Source organism: Erinaceus europaeus, chromosome 10 (assembly GCF_950295315.1).
Source record: "Erinaceus europaeus chromosome 10, mEriEur2.1, whole genome shotgun sequence".
NCBI classification, from domain to species: Eukaryota; Metazoa; Chordata; class Mammalia; order Eulipotyphla; family Erinaceidae; genus Erinaceus; species Erinaceus europaeus.
Window position 1 is genome coordinate 50,967,066 of NC_080171.1, and position 15,483 is coordinate 50,982,548.

Consider the following 15,483-nt stretch of genomic DNA (forward strand, 5'->3'; position numbering starts at 1 on the left):
GGTCAAGTTGGGGACATGGGTCAAGCTGACTGTAGGAGAGGAGAACAGGAAATACTGTACTGGAAAGGAGATTCTTCAGAGAAAGTTACCATTTGGTTAGCTTCATTTTCAGCTGTAACTGGTGTTCCAAGGCACTTTCTATATTTTTTCCCCCCATGGACGCTTAAGAAGTTTGACAAGAGGTAGAAATGCCCCTGATTATGACATCTTTCCATCTGTTAGTTTTATTTCTAGATTATAATAAGCACAATCTGCAGAAAAACACTGCCAAGAGAATATAAACTGAAACACAAGCATTTAGTCTGACAAAAAAAAAAATGTATCATCATCATTTGTTGGCTGCTGTCCAAAAATTTCATGAAGTGGGGAGGGAAGAAAATATATTTGCAGAAAGCAAAGGTACAAAGATACTTTAAGCTCTTCTTTGGGCAAAAGAGCTCAGGTAAAGGCTTTGGGGAAATAAAATTCTGTAGGACACAGAAAAAGCATCCTCAGTAGAGGAGCTTTATTGAGAGAAGGGTCAGGTCAGTTTGCTGGGCTCTGTGGGGACTGATTGGGGTCTTTCTAGATCTGACTCAGCTTTATGTGGGCAAGAGACACTGTTTTGATCTTCCTAAAGAGTTTATTAATTAATACCAGGGCTCAATCCAAATAGAAAATTGACTCTAAGTTATCTAACAAGTGTGCTTAACGAAGGTCAATTATGCTGTGAGCTGTATTTTGTAAGGTCTTATTAGAATTTGTTGAGGTCCCTTCAAATCAAGAGGGGAAGAAGAGATCAGTGACTGATAAATCTTTAATATAAAAATTGTACAAGAATTTTGATACAAATTACAAGAGGTATTTGGACAAAATATGAATAAAATTTCATTTACACCCCCAAACCCTTATGCATTTTATGCAAAAGACATATTGTAGACAGTTATAGTACAGAAAAATACCACAAAGGAAATAGCAAATAAAAAACTTTTAATTCCCTTACACTACTAATAAAACAAATCATAAAGTAAAACAAAACCCTCGTTGAAGGTACAGACAGTGTCCATGAAGCTACCGACGTCACGATTATTAGAGCAGGATGATACAAGCTGTCCCTGCCCCGTGGTGCAGCTCCCATTTGCAGTGCAGGCTTTGGTTCTGAGATAGGCCTCACAGAAGAGACTGATGCAGATGAGGATAACATAAACATAAAAAGCATAAGCTTCCAAAGTGTAGGGTGGGCAGTGCATATTCTGGTGCAAGTTCTTTTTTTCCTCAAGATATTTCCATCCTTTTTGGCCACTTTTATTGTCAAATATGCAGGTTAAGTCAGATGGTTTTGCTAGAACCACACCAGTGGGGGTTTGAGTAAATCAGAAAGTTAAGTGTATTTCCAGTCACACAAAGGATCTTGAGAACTCTATAAGGATTAGTCCATGACTGCAGAAAACAAGAGAGCTTTCTTTCCCAAAACCCCAGCTTGCACCCATCCTTGAGAAAAGACAAAGAATTCTGTCTTCTCAACCTTCCTCACCACTTTATTCTCTAAGTATTCACGTGTAATTCTCCTGCACTTTTGTACTGGCACTATTAGGAAAATGGTAAGATTTCTCTGTAGGGCTGCTGAACCAAAGTTTGCACAAGAAAGTCAGTGCACCATGTAGTATAAATCTTAGTCGTGTCAGGTTAATATATAATACTAGAACACCTCATTCTCTTAACTCACTTTATGTAAACCCTGGGCAGGGTAGAACACACACATATTTCCAAAGTGGTCAAAATTGGGCTAAATGAGGGAGTGTTCTACCTTCTTACTTCAGAAAAGATTTCTTTTTCAAGGGGATGGTTGAGATTAGAAGAAGAGCAAAGGGCAGGAGTGGAAAGCTAGTGGAAAAGTCAGGGAGATTAAGATAGGCAGTGAGGGGGAATAGATGACTCTGTACAAAGACATGCAAAAACGCTCAGAATTGAGTACTAGATAAAAAAAAATAAACAATCAACCTTGGTTTATATATCTCAAGTGAACCTATTAACTCTGCACATTGTCTGGGATTCAAGAGCATCATGCCTCATGAATCAATGCTTCTCACAACTATTGCACAGATTTCCAGGCAGGGCGGGAGATGCTTCTGTCTCCTAGCATGGAAAAGGCTAGCAGTGAGGAGCCCACTGAAACAGTGCCAAGTCAGTCTCCTTGTAGGGGGACAGTCAAGAGAGCTATAGTCTCCCCCTTTTTTGAAAAACATCCCAGGGATGGAAATGTTTTTGTTTGTTTGTTTTTCACCAGGAAGATAAAAGATGTCTTACAAAGCATGGGGCTGTCTAACCCTGCATGAGGGCAGCTGTCCCTTACCAGTGTCCCTCAATCCCTTCTGAATCCTTGCATCCCGTAACAGAAGTGGGCAGGGCATTTCATAATGGATTGATTTGCCATCTTAATTGTGCATTATTTTAACACCATATTTGGCAACAGGAAGCCTTATAAAGTCTTACTATAGTACTTACTCTTTTCAAGAAATATATTTTTATACTATCTAGTCTATCCTATTTTTTTTGTTGTTGTTAAAATACCTTTTTTGTATGTTCTTCCTTTCCATTCAAAGATTATTAACATAAACAAGTCCAAAAATGCATAAACATCATGAATGATGTCCTTACACATAGTAGTATTTGAAGGGAAATAAGCTAGTATTAGCAGAATCTGTGCAATATTGGCAACTGATTTTTAATTAAGACTCTATTAAGATGTTTGGTGAATGTTTATCATATATGCCATGGAAATGCAAAAAAAAATCAATTGCTTTTCTTTGCTGATTACAAGAATCTTTGCCCAAAGTACTTTTCTTCTTAGTCCTCAAGTCTGGGTAATGACATCATACAGCACAAGCTTGTCAACACAGAACTGTTCTTTATTTCTAAATGCGTGTTTTTCTTTTTCTCTCTTTACAAAAAGTTTACATCCAAGATGACACTTTCATGTGTCTTAATGGATCAAGAAATGTATTTGAAATGACCACTTGCCTAAGGAATCATCAGCTTTGGTCAGCCCTGCCACCAAGAGGAAGGACAAGTTGATCTTGTTTTCCATTTAATTGTTAGCTAGCAATTTTTCAAGCATTTTGATATACAAAATAACAGGTACATGGTCTGGGATCAAGATATTTGGGAATATTTGCTTGTGTTCTTCCTTTGTACCTCTGGTTCCCTTCCCTTATCATTTTAGTTTTGCAAAGTTCACTGTACTTGCATTTCCTCAAATTCTCAAGTGGAAAATTTGCATTTTATGTATAGGGAAATCTCCTTGACTTTTTTTTTTTTCCCATTTTCCATTCCAGACTACCATTCCAGTTTAACAAAATGAAAACTAACCAGTGAGTGACCCACTATGTTTCACTGTGGATGTGAAAGTTGTCATACAGATATATGACCAATAGGTGGGTAGCAGAGCTAAAAACAAACAAAAAAAAACTTTTGACCACCATCCACAGTCAATTTGATTACAACACGTGCATTTTTTTTTTTCAAAATAAACGATAAGATTTCTTACAAAGCATGGGGCAATTTAGCCTTGCTTATGTCACTGACTTTTGGGACATTTTGATCTAATTACAAGGTCACAACTAGTACTCCTCAAATGAATGGGCATGAGACAGCAACGCTCAAGTTTGCAAAGACTGAAAGAATGCTGTCAGAGCCAGTATCTCTCTACTGAGCCTTCATTTAAGAAGTCTTCTTGTTACTGTCCACTTAATAGCTAGAGAATGCATCTAGAGGCAGCCTTGGGCTTACTAAAGATGCAGTTTAGTAGGCTATGTGTATATACTTGTATGCTGTGAAGGGAGGGAGAGGAGGACTATAAGAGGGGGTGGGAAAGGTGGAAGAGAGGTTGACTGAGAATGTGTGTGTGTGCTGCAGGGAACTCAGTGGGAAAGCCTAGACCTTGTACTCAATTTCCCCTTCACAAGGGATAAACAGGCAATTACGCATCCTTTTATATTTGATGGCCAAGTGCTGAACTGGAAAGCACACTATTAGTTTGTGTCCCTTCAGGGCCAGGGCAATAAGTAGCCAGGAGAGCTGGGGCTGAAGCAGAGAGGGTGTTGTCTGCTGTTAGTGTGACAGTCTTGTCAGCTGCGTTCACATTACTGGAAGGTAATAAAGTGACAAGTAAGTTATTAGAAAGATATGAGGTGAAATTGAACTGAAGCTTCTTACTGCTCAGCTTGACTTTTTCTTTCTGTTTTTTTTTTTTTTTTTTTTGTAATGGTCCACTATTTGTTACAAACTGAGCCTTGTCTTGATACTCTATGTAAAAAAAGATTTTCTTTTTTGCAGTAAACGTCAAATGAATTTATAACATTTTAAAGAGAATAAAGGTAGTAGTATGTTGTTCCAAATAAACATACTTGTATATGTACATATATATATATATATTTAACAGTAATGCTGACCTGTTTAAATGTACTTCTAAAAATGCTTGGTTCTTAAGCACCTCATTATTAGGTTTTTGGATTTCTCAACAAATATCAAAAAATGATACTAGATGCTATCCAGTTATTGCTAAATGACAATAAATATTACTTCTGTGCAGATATAGGAAAAAAGATGAAGAAAAGAAAGATGAAAAGAATGATGCTCGACAAATCCATTCACCAATTTTACAGCTGGGTTTACATGACACTAATTGAAGACCACCATTCATGTTGAGTAACTCATCAACTCTAGGAAATAAGGAAGTGAGTCTGGGACAGAGTAAATGTGGCCTTAGTGTTAATACAGCAAGACTATTATGTGGCTACAGAAAAGTCACTTTCATACTTTTTAGAAAGAGTAAGCTCACATTTCTAATTGAGAGCTTACAGCTCAGGGGCATTGCAGTCAAGGCTAAAAGGGCAGGCAAAGTCAAGATGGGAAAAGAAAAGATCCTAGCTGGTTTGCACACACTTCTACCCCACTCACTCCTTTGATCACTGGCCTGCCTTTTTTATAACCAAGGTGACCTGCTGTATCATTTTGTTCCTCAAGAGATACCAGTATCACTTCTCACTTAAAAAAAAAATTAAAAGAAGCCACTTGGTTGGCTCTCTTAAGGATTTTCAGCTATTCCTGCCCTTGTCTTCTTTGCTTTCTTGCACTGGGGTTCAGGGCCACACCCAGTTGTGGGGCATAGTGTGGGCACTGCACCCACCAACTCTCAATCACTGCTAAGTAGGATCTGAACAAACACAAGCCTGGTATTAACTTTTTTTTTCTTTTTCTTTTAGCTATCCTCAAACCAGAGCAGGTACCAATTTCCTTCTTAATTCTTAATACCAGATACCTTAAGTTCTCTCATTTTGACCCTTTCTGGTGAAAATCAAAGAGTATGAGGGAAAGAAAGAAAAAAAAAGCAAAGTTTCTAATTGAAATATTCCAAGTTTGGAAGGAACTCAAGGAACTTCTTAAAACAGAGTAACACTAGCTCACCTGTTTTAGACAAGTTCTGAGGGATTGTGTCCACGATATAAAAAGACAGAGTCTTGCATGTGATATGTTTCTGACAACAGTTGCAATGACTCTTTTGGCAGTTGGATTTTACTGTTGTCAGTCAATCTCACTCAACAGTAACAGACCCAGTACAAGTTAAGATTGTTCAGGTCAGCCACCAGCAGCCAGCAGCATGCCCATCTCAATCTGGTTACCAGCTTATTTATGTCTTAATTGCTAAGGACCCTGGTCTCATTTGTTTGGCACACATTTGGGATGTGTCAGAGGAAAGTGAAATAAAGGCCATATATTATTCAGTGGAAACCTAGTGCATGGCTTCTCATAAGTATAGGGAAACTGCATCTGAAATAGCCCATTTTTTTCATACAAAGCTTTTTCCTTTTTTTTTTTAAGTGCAATGTATACATGAATGGAGTTGTTAAACCAGCTAAATATCTTTCTCTGCTTACTGAAAGGCCCTGGGAATTCATCACTAAAGAGATTACATAAGGACAGTTGTACCATTGTGCTAAGATTTTTTTTAAAAAGTTGTTTGCCACATTTCATTTAGAAGGAGAACGTTCGTACGTTTAAAAGGCATCAGGCTGAACCAGGAAGCTGGACAAAGATATGACATGCATGACAATGGGTTGGGAAATTTCAATACAATTAATAATAGGACAAAGAATGTCAACCTTTTAAAATCAAGTTATCATTATCTATTTCTTTTCTAGTTATTTGCTGCTCCACCCCTTGTAAATGATATGCAGATACTTATTTTTGGCAGACTAAATCTTTCTGATTTTTATAAAAACAGTTTAAAATTATTGAAACAGTAAGTTTTCAATTAATAATTGCCCAGTTTTGTACCTGTGCCAATACTGTAGTTAAAAATTGATCAACTGGGGGTTGGGCGGTAGCCCACCAGGTAAAACACACATGGCGCAAAGTGCAAGGACCCACGGCATAAGGATCCGGGTTTGAGCCCCCTGCTCCCCACTTGCAGGGGGGTCGCTTCAAGTCGGTGAAGCAGGTCTGCAGATGTCTGTCTTTCTGTCCCCTTGTTTTCCCCTCCTCTCGAGTTCTCTCTGTTCTATCCAACAACAACGACATCCATAGTAATAACCACAACAAGGATAAAACAACAAGGGCAACAAAATGGGGGAAAATAGCCTCCAGGAGCAATGGATTCATAGTGCAGGCAGCGAGCCCCAGCAATAGTCCTGGAGGCAAAAAAAAAAAAAAAAAAGATCAACTGGGAAAAGGCTGGTTGGATAAAAACTGTCATCATTTGATTTTCAGGTGGCATAGAATGGATGTGGCTACACAGAAACTATTTCATGATAGGACCATCTTATGAAAAAAAAATGAATGAATAGGAATGCATAAAGAATGAAGGGCTTGATGATTGAAAAGCTAGTTTCTCTATCTATCACTTAGGCAAACAAGCCCTGAAGTCAACACCTTCACCAGAGCTATAGGCAAGTCACATCCTGGGCATTGAGACGCACTCCCAAGGATAAGCAGGGTTCAGGAGAGCTGAATCTCTGGTGATTTTATATTTTATACACCAATTCCATCCATTCTCACTGCCTATTTTAAGCAAATAGGTCTTATACTGGAAAATGTGATTCACCCATAAGGCCACCATAAATAACATTTGGGCACTTGGGGCATAAAAGTACTAGTGAATGGGCAGATACTTAAAAAGCATGAGTTGCTGAAGACTCATTGATAGATCTCAGATGAAATGCAGGTAAACATTCCTATTTCTGAGTAAAGGAAACTCTACTTGGAGAACTTCATTATTTTTGGGCTTGGTCAACTGCCCATGCACATTAGCCTGATTTCTGACAAGTAACATTTGTTCTACACCTGGTTCACTTGCTGATGTGACCTGCTGACAGCTATAATTTACTCACTTAGGTTTTTGTGATCTTTCAGCTGACATTAAATTAAACAGAACAAACATTGATTTTGTACAAGATGAGTTCTAGTATCTCAATCAAAAGTGTAACTTTTAAAAACTGCTTAAATAAAATGTGTTTCATATAATTAGGTGTAATTTAATCTTTGCATAGTCCAGAATCTAGGGTGCCCATAATCTCTTGTTGGGATGCAAAAACACTTTTTCCAGCCATTTATAATCTAGTTATATGGTAATGGGGCAGCAGCGCAATACAGAGAACGCTAAGAGGACCAAAATGTTTGCAAACAAACTTTCATTATTCTAATTCAATCTTTCACAAACATAATGTACAGAGTCTTATATGGTATAAAACAAAGGAAAACAACTCTGTCTATTCAATTTAACACAACACCAAAATAATGCAATTAAGACTTTGGGGATTTCAAAGGTACAAGAAAACAAAAATGGTTATTACTAATTCCTCAGCTTTTTACCGTAAACATCTGTCATTTAACAAACATAGTGTTTGATATACTTTTGTACTGCAAATACTTTTGGTCTTCCCTCACTGTAGAACAATGAAGAATTAAGTGAACCCCATAGCATCCTTGGAAGGAGCTGAAAAAGATAAAGCTCCTAGACATATTTAGCTTATCTTTAAAAAAAATCTATTGTTTCTGAAATTTCCACAAATACAAATACTGAATCCTCAACTAATGATGCGTATTATTATTATTATTATTATTATTTTTTGGAAACAATAAATACTGTGAGGTACAACAAATCCTACAGGAAATAATAACAACAACAGAAACATTAACAGTTTCCTTTGGCAAATTTAACGGAAGTGAATGCTGATGTGAACATAAAAAAAAACAATTACAAAACATGAAAAATGGAAACATGAGAAGTTAAAAACCAAGGGGCACTTCAAAATTTTAGAGAGAAATGTTTGAGGCCATCAAAATGCAGAAAACAGAAAAAAACATTTTCTTTAAAGTATCATACACTGTTTGACAGAGTATTCCTTTTTTTTTTTTTTTTTGTCTCTTATTTCCCTGTTCCACAAAGAAGGAAAAAAAAAAAGGAAAAAAGACAACAAAGCACAGTCTGCAATGCACACCCTAATGGCTTTGGCTGCAGACTGATCTTGAGTAAATATCATTTAGTCAGTATGTTGTGGTAGCTGAGGCTGCTGATGTGGTTAACCAGCTCAGGCAACATGTGTAAACATCGGAAACAAAACAAAACAAACAAATAAACAAAAAAAGGTTTGTAGAATAATCTCCCCCTCTTTTTCACTCTCAATTGCTTGGTTTCAGGCTTGCTTTCATTTCTCTCTGACAAATAGTGTGGGGAAACACAAAACACTAAACAGTGGGAGATCCTATTTTAAACCCCCCTTTTAGCTGTTCAGAAAGGAGTGTTGCTCAATTCAAGTTCAGTGTATGTTTTCAAAGCTTCCAAGTACTGCTGCTGTTAAAAGTCTTGATTTTTACCTATCAAACAGGCGTGAATCACTGTACTGCTGCAGAACTTGCAACAAATTAGATTGCCATACAACAGGCCAACCCAGCTCAGACTTTCTTTTTCAGGGATAAGACTTACGCCTTTGGAAATGAGTATTCAACACTTATTTGTTCCATAGTGTGTAATTTGAGTTTTTGTATCTTGAAATATTATCCTGCCTCTAAAGAAAATGCCTTGACTATTTCACACCACATAATTTTGTTTTCCTTTTATGTAACTTAACATATAAGCAAAAAGGATGCAATGTTGATTCTAATAACATTCAGCACTTGAAAGAATCACCAAGTGTTTTTTTTTTTTTTTTTAAGCGGTTTTCTGGTGGCCTACAAATCGGCCTGTGGTTATGTTGAGTGACTAATTGTATTTTCTTTTCTGGAAACTTGTGCAAAGTTGGCAGTTTTGTGTTAACACTAATACTTTTATTTGGCATTTGTGCCCTATACTGACCAGACTATTTTTATACAAGTGAATTCTTTTTTAAAAAGACACTTACTTGAAGTATGGCAATAGTTTAAGGATAAAAAAGAAACTTGGATATTACACATCCCCTTGTAGTGTACGAAAAAAAGTGCATGACTGGATTTATGTACTAGTATAGGACATTAAAAAAAAATCAGATCTGTGCTGTAAAGCATGCCAGCACCTCTTTATCACTATATCTAGCAGGTAGTAAAAACAAGACCATGTTTTTTTTTTAAATGTGCATTAATGCTAACATAAATGAACAGAGCTAGCCAGCAAACTATTTTTTTTCCTGCATATCTAACAGCTGGATGTAACTGTAAAAATTAAACAAAAGAGTTAAACAACAATCAATACAATTGTTTTACATCAGTGGCCTCTGAAGGCTAAATATTTACAGGTGAATCTGCCATGCTTTTATTGAAGATTCTCTCAAAACTTTAAAGTTCACAAAAGACACTATAAGAAGCTCTTTTTTTTTTTACCCCCCCCCCAACTTTTATGTTCTTGCAGGCAATAGTCATGGGTACAACAAATTGTCTCATTGGAAAAGACCAAGAATTATCCTGTCAAAATTTGGGCTACTTGCACGCTTTGCGTGTGTGTGTGTGTGTGTGTGTGTGTGTGTGTGTGTGTGTGTGTGTGTGTGTGTGTATAAAGGGTACTCTGTTTTCAACTTCAAATTAAAAATCCCACCCCTTCCCCAAAACTATAAAAGAAATTTCAAAAGCACCTATTGTTTATCTTCTTTATCTAAAGAAAGTATGTGTGTGTGAGTGTGTGTGTCTATATATATATATATATATATATATAGACACAAAAGCATACATGTATATAGACACACAGACACACACACAGACACCCACGCCCAAGTACACAAGCACACACTGACTATGGCAGTTCAAATATGTAGGCCATCGGGTGAGAGCTGGCATTTGTAATGTCCATTCTTAGACTAATCTACTGAAGTGAAAGGAATGTTTTTGTGGAGATTTGGGTTCTGACTATGCCGATTTCGGCTTCGCACAGAGGAAAACATCATATTGCAACCAGGGACTTTGCACTTGTGCATTTCTCGCAAATGCACCGTTTTGTAGTGCACTCTCAAGGTCCCCTTGTTGCTGTACATTTTGTGGCAAATGTTGCACATGATCCCACCATTGCTCCCGGACAAGCTGTTGAACATTAAAGATCCAGAAACTTCAGCCCCTAGGCTGCCGGAGAGGGCAGGGACCTCGGCCTTGTGTGCTGATTCCCCACTGTCACTCGCTCCATCAATGTCATCAAGAAGAATGCCCTCATCGCTGCCTGCGTCGGATTCTCTGGAGGAATGGATGCTACTGCTGGACTGGAGGCTGGAAGTGGTACTCAGATCAAGGACCATGTAGTCCTCCGCCATGCCTCTCCCATAGCCATTCAGGTGGGAGTCTTCAGTCCCTGCTGGAGAGGAGGCTTCTTCCCTGACATCGAGCCCCATGGGGTGCTGGGCACCATAGATCTTCATCAAAAATTCATCCCGAAGGTCTTTGCTAAGTGAGGGCTGTGATGAGTCCAGACCCATATCATCGAGTTCTTTGGTCAACAGTTTACGATGCAGATTTATGTTGGCACTGTGTCTAGGAAAACAAGAGGGAAGGGGGAGGGTGTAGGTGCATAGGGAGTAGGAAGGGGTGAGAAAATGGAAAGCATTTTAAAATGGATTCAGCTTTCACTAGGCATCAAATAATCACATTCATCGCTAATTATACCATTATAAAAGCAAACGTTTCCCTGCAACCTCAGGATTTGGAAATAAGTGGTGGTGGGAAATGCAATAAGGGGAGCTTTCATTAGTGTCATTTTTATAAGAGTAAAATTCTTTAAAGGTAGGATGTATGCAAACCCATGCACCTTTTTCCCCACTCAATGATTGCTCTGTTAGTTTGACTACATAGCAGTGTTAGCTGCACAACATCCCGTAGCAGAGATTTTAGTATATTAAACAGTATAAAATAATGGAACTTTCTGCTTGTCTAAGCTAAATACTTTGAATTTACTTTAAAAAGAGCTGCAAAACTTCTTTTCTTCTATACCAAACACTTTATTTAAAGGTATATTTTAAAAAAGGGATAGATCTCATATAAAGAAAATGGTCTAGGCATAGCTTTAACTTTAAGAAAATGAATTCTTTTATAGTCAACATTTCAAGTTATAGGTAGAAAAAATTTAGCTTAATAGATTAGCAACTTAAATACTTTTCCTCAGAATTATTTCAGATATCAGTCAAATCTAACAGTAAAATATATTTTGATAAGTTTCTTAATTTTAGAGATAAAATTATTTCCTTAATTCTATTTTAAGATGTTAATTTTTAAAACAAATGCTGAAAAACAAAACAATTTCTAAAATAAAATCTACCCACCCTTTCAGAAAAATCACACTAAACATAAAAAAACCCAAAGGGACAAAAATAACTACACAATACCCCCCCCCCAATCAGGCACAATAACAACAACATATAATCCCTTAATTTTAACAACTGGAATAATTTAGACAAGCAAAACATTCTAATTTTGTACTTTGCTTGTGTTAAAAAAAAAAAAAAAAGACAGGATTTGTCCCAGACTCTCCATAGGGGCAGAAGGCATGATTTACAAAGCCTTTCATTTTATTATTTATCTGAAAACATGTCCTTTGTATTTATAACCTCCCCTCCCTCCCAATTCATTTCAAAAGTGCCCTTTGGCATATACCTCTCTCCACCTGCAAAGGTCCACATTTGACAAGTATATAACTGAAGGGTACTTTTCCAAAAATAAATAAATAAATAAGTAAACCATCAAGATATGCATATACAGAAGCTTCTCAATAATGATGGAAGCTCTACAATGGGAAGTAATTGTAATAACAGATATGTCAACAGATATGTCCTAGGATGGCCAGTGAAAATTAAACAGACCTCCTGGTTATAATTCAAAAATATAAAAATGAGTTACTTCATTTGGTGACAAGCATAGCTAGTATTCCCTAGAGATGGTTGAGAGGTATGTGCCACAGAGACAAGAAAGGTGAGAAAGTCTTTCCCACTTTTCCACACAAGACAATATTTAGCACTCCGGGTTTTAGAAAGCAGAGGGGCAGCAGCCCTCTCCACACTGCACTTAGGAAGGCTGAGCTTACCTTGTGATAATAAGATCAGCTTTCTAATCTTTTGCTAAATCGATCACAAAAGAAAGCAAGAATGAGACAGAGAGAGAAAGGGAGAAAGAGAGGAGAGAGAGAAAACAAATTCACATTCTAGACATCTGTTTTTTTTTTTTAAACTTTAACAATAAAATAGGGATTTCAAATGTTCTGATTACAAAATCATTTCCTGTTATAAGCAATCATATGCTCTCTTGGTGATGCTTAGATCAGCTACATAGTCCAAAAGTCATACATAAACTTTAAGATAAACTAAATCCACATCATCATATCATATCATTATTATCATTACACCCATAAATGAGTTCTACATCGATGCATGCAGTGCTAGATATGTGAATGATAAACATAAGTTGACCCCACAGTTCCTGCTCTGACACAATCAGTGGCTCCTTTTTTTTTTTTTTTTTTGGTGTCAGATGGCAGATGATCCCTAGTGCAGATTGTCAAGTACAGTGGTACAGTGCAGGAAATGCCTACTGGTGAAGGCTTTCCCCTGACATGTGGGTATGATACCACCATTTATTACAAGTCTGTTCTATTACTTCATTGATAAATCAATCTGCTAACCATAAACAGCTCACAAAACCCTGCCCCTGTTCATCATTTTTAACATGTTACCCCCTTTTTATTAATTTCACTAGTATATATTTTGCAAGGACTATACTCTAGAACTCTGTGTTGCTTCTCACACATCTGCAGTTACCACTTCCTAGATTCACTGCCGAGAAAACAGCAGTTAGACACACAGTAGTCACATCAAGACACTGAATAAGGAAGAATAAATTAACACTGACAAAAGGACACAATGATCACCCAGATGGACACATCTTTCTTATGATGACTTGTGAAATTACACATCTTCACTGATATGTTACCAGGAAGAGATGTTTCTCTTCATTTCTCACTTAAAGCAATAGAAATCTGTAATCTAATTAGATGATGTACCAGCCCTCGATATCTGTCAACCAAATGATGTGTAGAAATGTGTAGACCAGCTCTGGCACTCTGTTCAACACTGTCCCTTTTCCACTGTCAGCAGGACTGTTGGCCTCTGCTAATATAATTACATTGACTTTTATTCAATTAAGTGCCAGCCCTTGCTTGAAAAAAAAAAAAAAGAGCTACTTTATCAATTGATTCAGGTGTAATGCAATAATAAAGATGAACTCATGGCAGTGCATTAGCTCTGCTGTTCATAACTTCAGTACACCGGTTCATTCATGGTAGTCGATTTCCATTATGCAACCACAGTTCAGGAGAATTGATTCTTTTATGTTCATTTCTTAATCTATTTCATTTTTTCTTAATAATCCTACTAAGGTCCATATGCAAAACACTTGCAGTGGAGATGGGAAGAATGGGCTGTGGAAAGGTTGCCAGTTCAATTATGACAGCGAGCTTGGAGAGTTTCTAAATGAACTCAGATAGTACTATTGGGATTGAAGAAGGAAACGCAAGAGAAGGAAGGAAAGAAGATAGACTTGAGATTCCCAAGGAAGACCCCCAAAGAATGGATGAAAGCAAGCATTTGATTTTAACAAAGACCTATTGTTAGACTCTGGAATCAGTCAAGCCAAATCATTAACTGTCATAAAATACTGTCCTTGCAAAGAGATACAGGGACCTAGGGTTAACAGAATTTACAAGTTTATTTGGATCAGCAAAACTAAAGAGGTAAAAAGAAAGTGAATATGAGAAAAGATAAAGGAAGAACTTAAACACATTAGCACATGCAACAATAAGTATCCTAAAATGTGAGGAAGAACAGAGTGCTGGAAACTAAAGTCCCTCAGAGAAGAATCAAACTGTAGTTGCGTATCTTTGAAATATGTAGGAAGAAATGTGTGTGTGTGTGTGTGTGTGTGTGTGTGTGTGTGTGTATTAGTTCTCCAGAGATAAAGTCTAGAAAATGACTGTGTTCTTGAGTATTTATCTCCAGAAAAGGGAAATGTAGTCATTAAAAAAAACCTAGATTATGTAAGAACTTAATATAGTGTACAAGAACATAAACTGTACAAAAGCTGTTTCTATGGTAAGCTTTAATATGGTGAGCAATATCAATATATGTAGGCAAATTCTTCTTACACCAGAAGGAAATTAAAAAAAATAAAATACAAGAGTCAGGGAGACAGCTTAGTGGCTAGGCATGCATGGACTTTTCACCCTTTTATAAAAATAAATAAATACATTTTTTAAAAAGATCAGGATGAAGAAAATATGAATTATGAATTATGAAGGAAAATGATAAAATATCGGGTTCTAATAAGACTCCAAATTTACCGAATTTAGCTGACATTATCACTTTCAAGAAGAACACAACTAGCTTTTATTAAAACTCAATTTTCTTGCAGATCAAGCATAATTTACACCAAGGAGAGTAGTAATACATTTACATGCCTTCAAGAAGTTTCAGTTTTAAAGAAACTTTCCCCAACATACATTATGGAAGAGAAAACAATGTTCCCAAGACTGCAGGCATGTAGCAGAATATTTAAGAAAAGACAATGGTAATATAGCAAAGGGTAATTCTGACCCTATTAATAATACCTCAGTGTGGTACAAGGAAATGTTATATAATTAGAAAGGGAAGTCTTATAACTTGGGCTATACTTGGAATCACAAATGTTTCCTCTGAACTCTTGCACTCTTTCCTACTAGCCACTGTGGAGTTTATCAAAAGCCTATTAAGACTAAGATCACCCTCAAAAGCAAAGCCTTGGATTGGGGAGATCATAAAACCAAACAATTCTTTGAAATGCTGAGTGTAAGTACTCTAATGGACTACAAGGATTATTCTGTTTCTTAATGTGAGATTTACTGAATTATATCTCAATTAAAAAAAAAAACTAAAGAAAACAGAAAACACTATATTCATCAAACATAAAGACAGTGGTTTTTAGAGAGAAAAAAAGGTTCTGTCTAGAGCCTTTCTTTTTAGATTTTTTCTCTTT

General features: G+C 36.7%; 1 protein-coding gene across 3 annotated transcripts in view; it reads right to left on the reverse strand.

The window, feature by feature from the left end:
* Positions 1-778: 778 nt before the first annotated feature.
* BNC2 (basonuclin zinc finger protein 2) overlaps positions 779-15,483 on the reverse strand; it is a 340,444-nt gene continuing 325,739 nt past the window's right edge. For 2 of the 3 annotated variants that reach the window (XM_060199604.1, XM_060199605.1), the window contains one exon: positions 779-10,962. In XM_060199604.1, coding sequence (XP_060055587.1) covers positions 10,302-10,962 — 661 coding nt within the window. In that variant the 3' untranslated portion in view covers positions 779-10,301. The remainder of the gene's footprint in view (positions 10,963-15,483) is intronic. The other variant, XM_060199606.1, reaches the window with a different exon arrangement.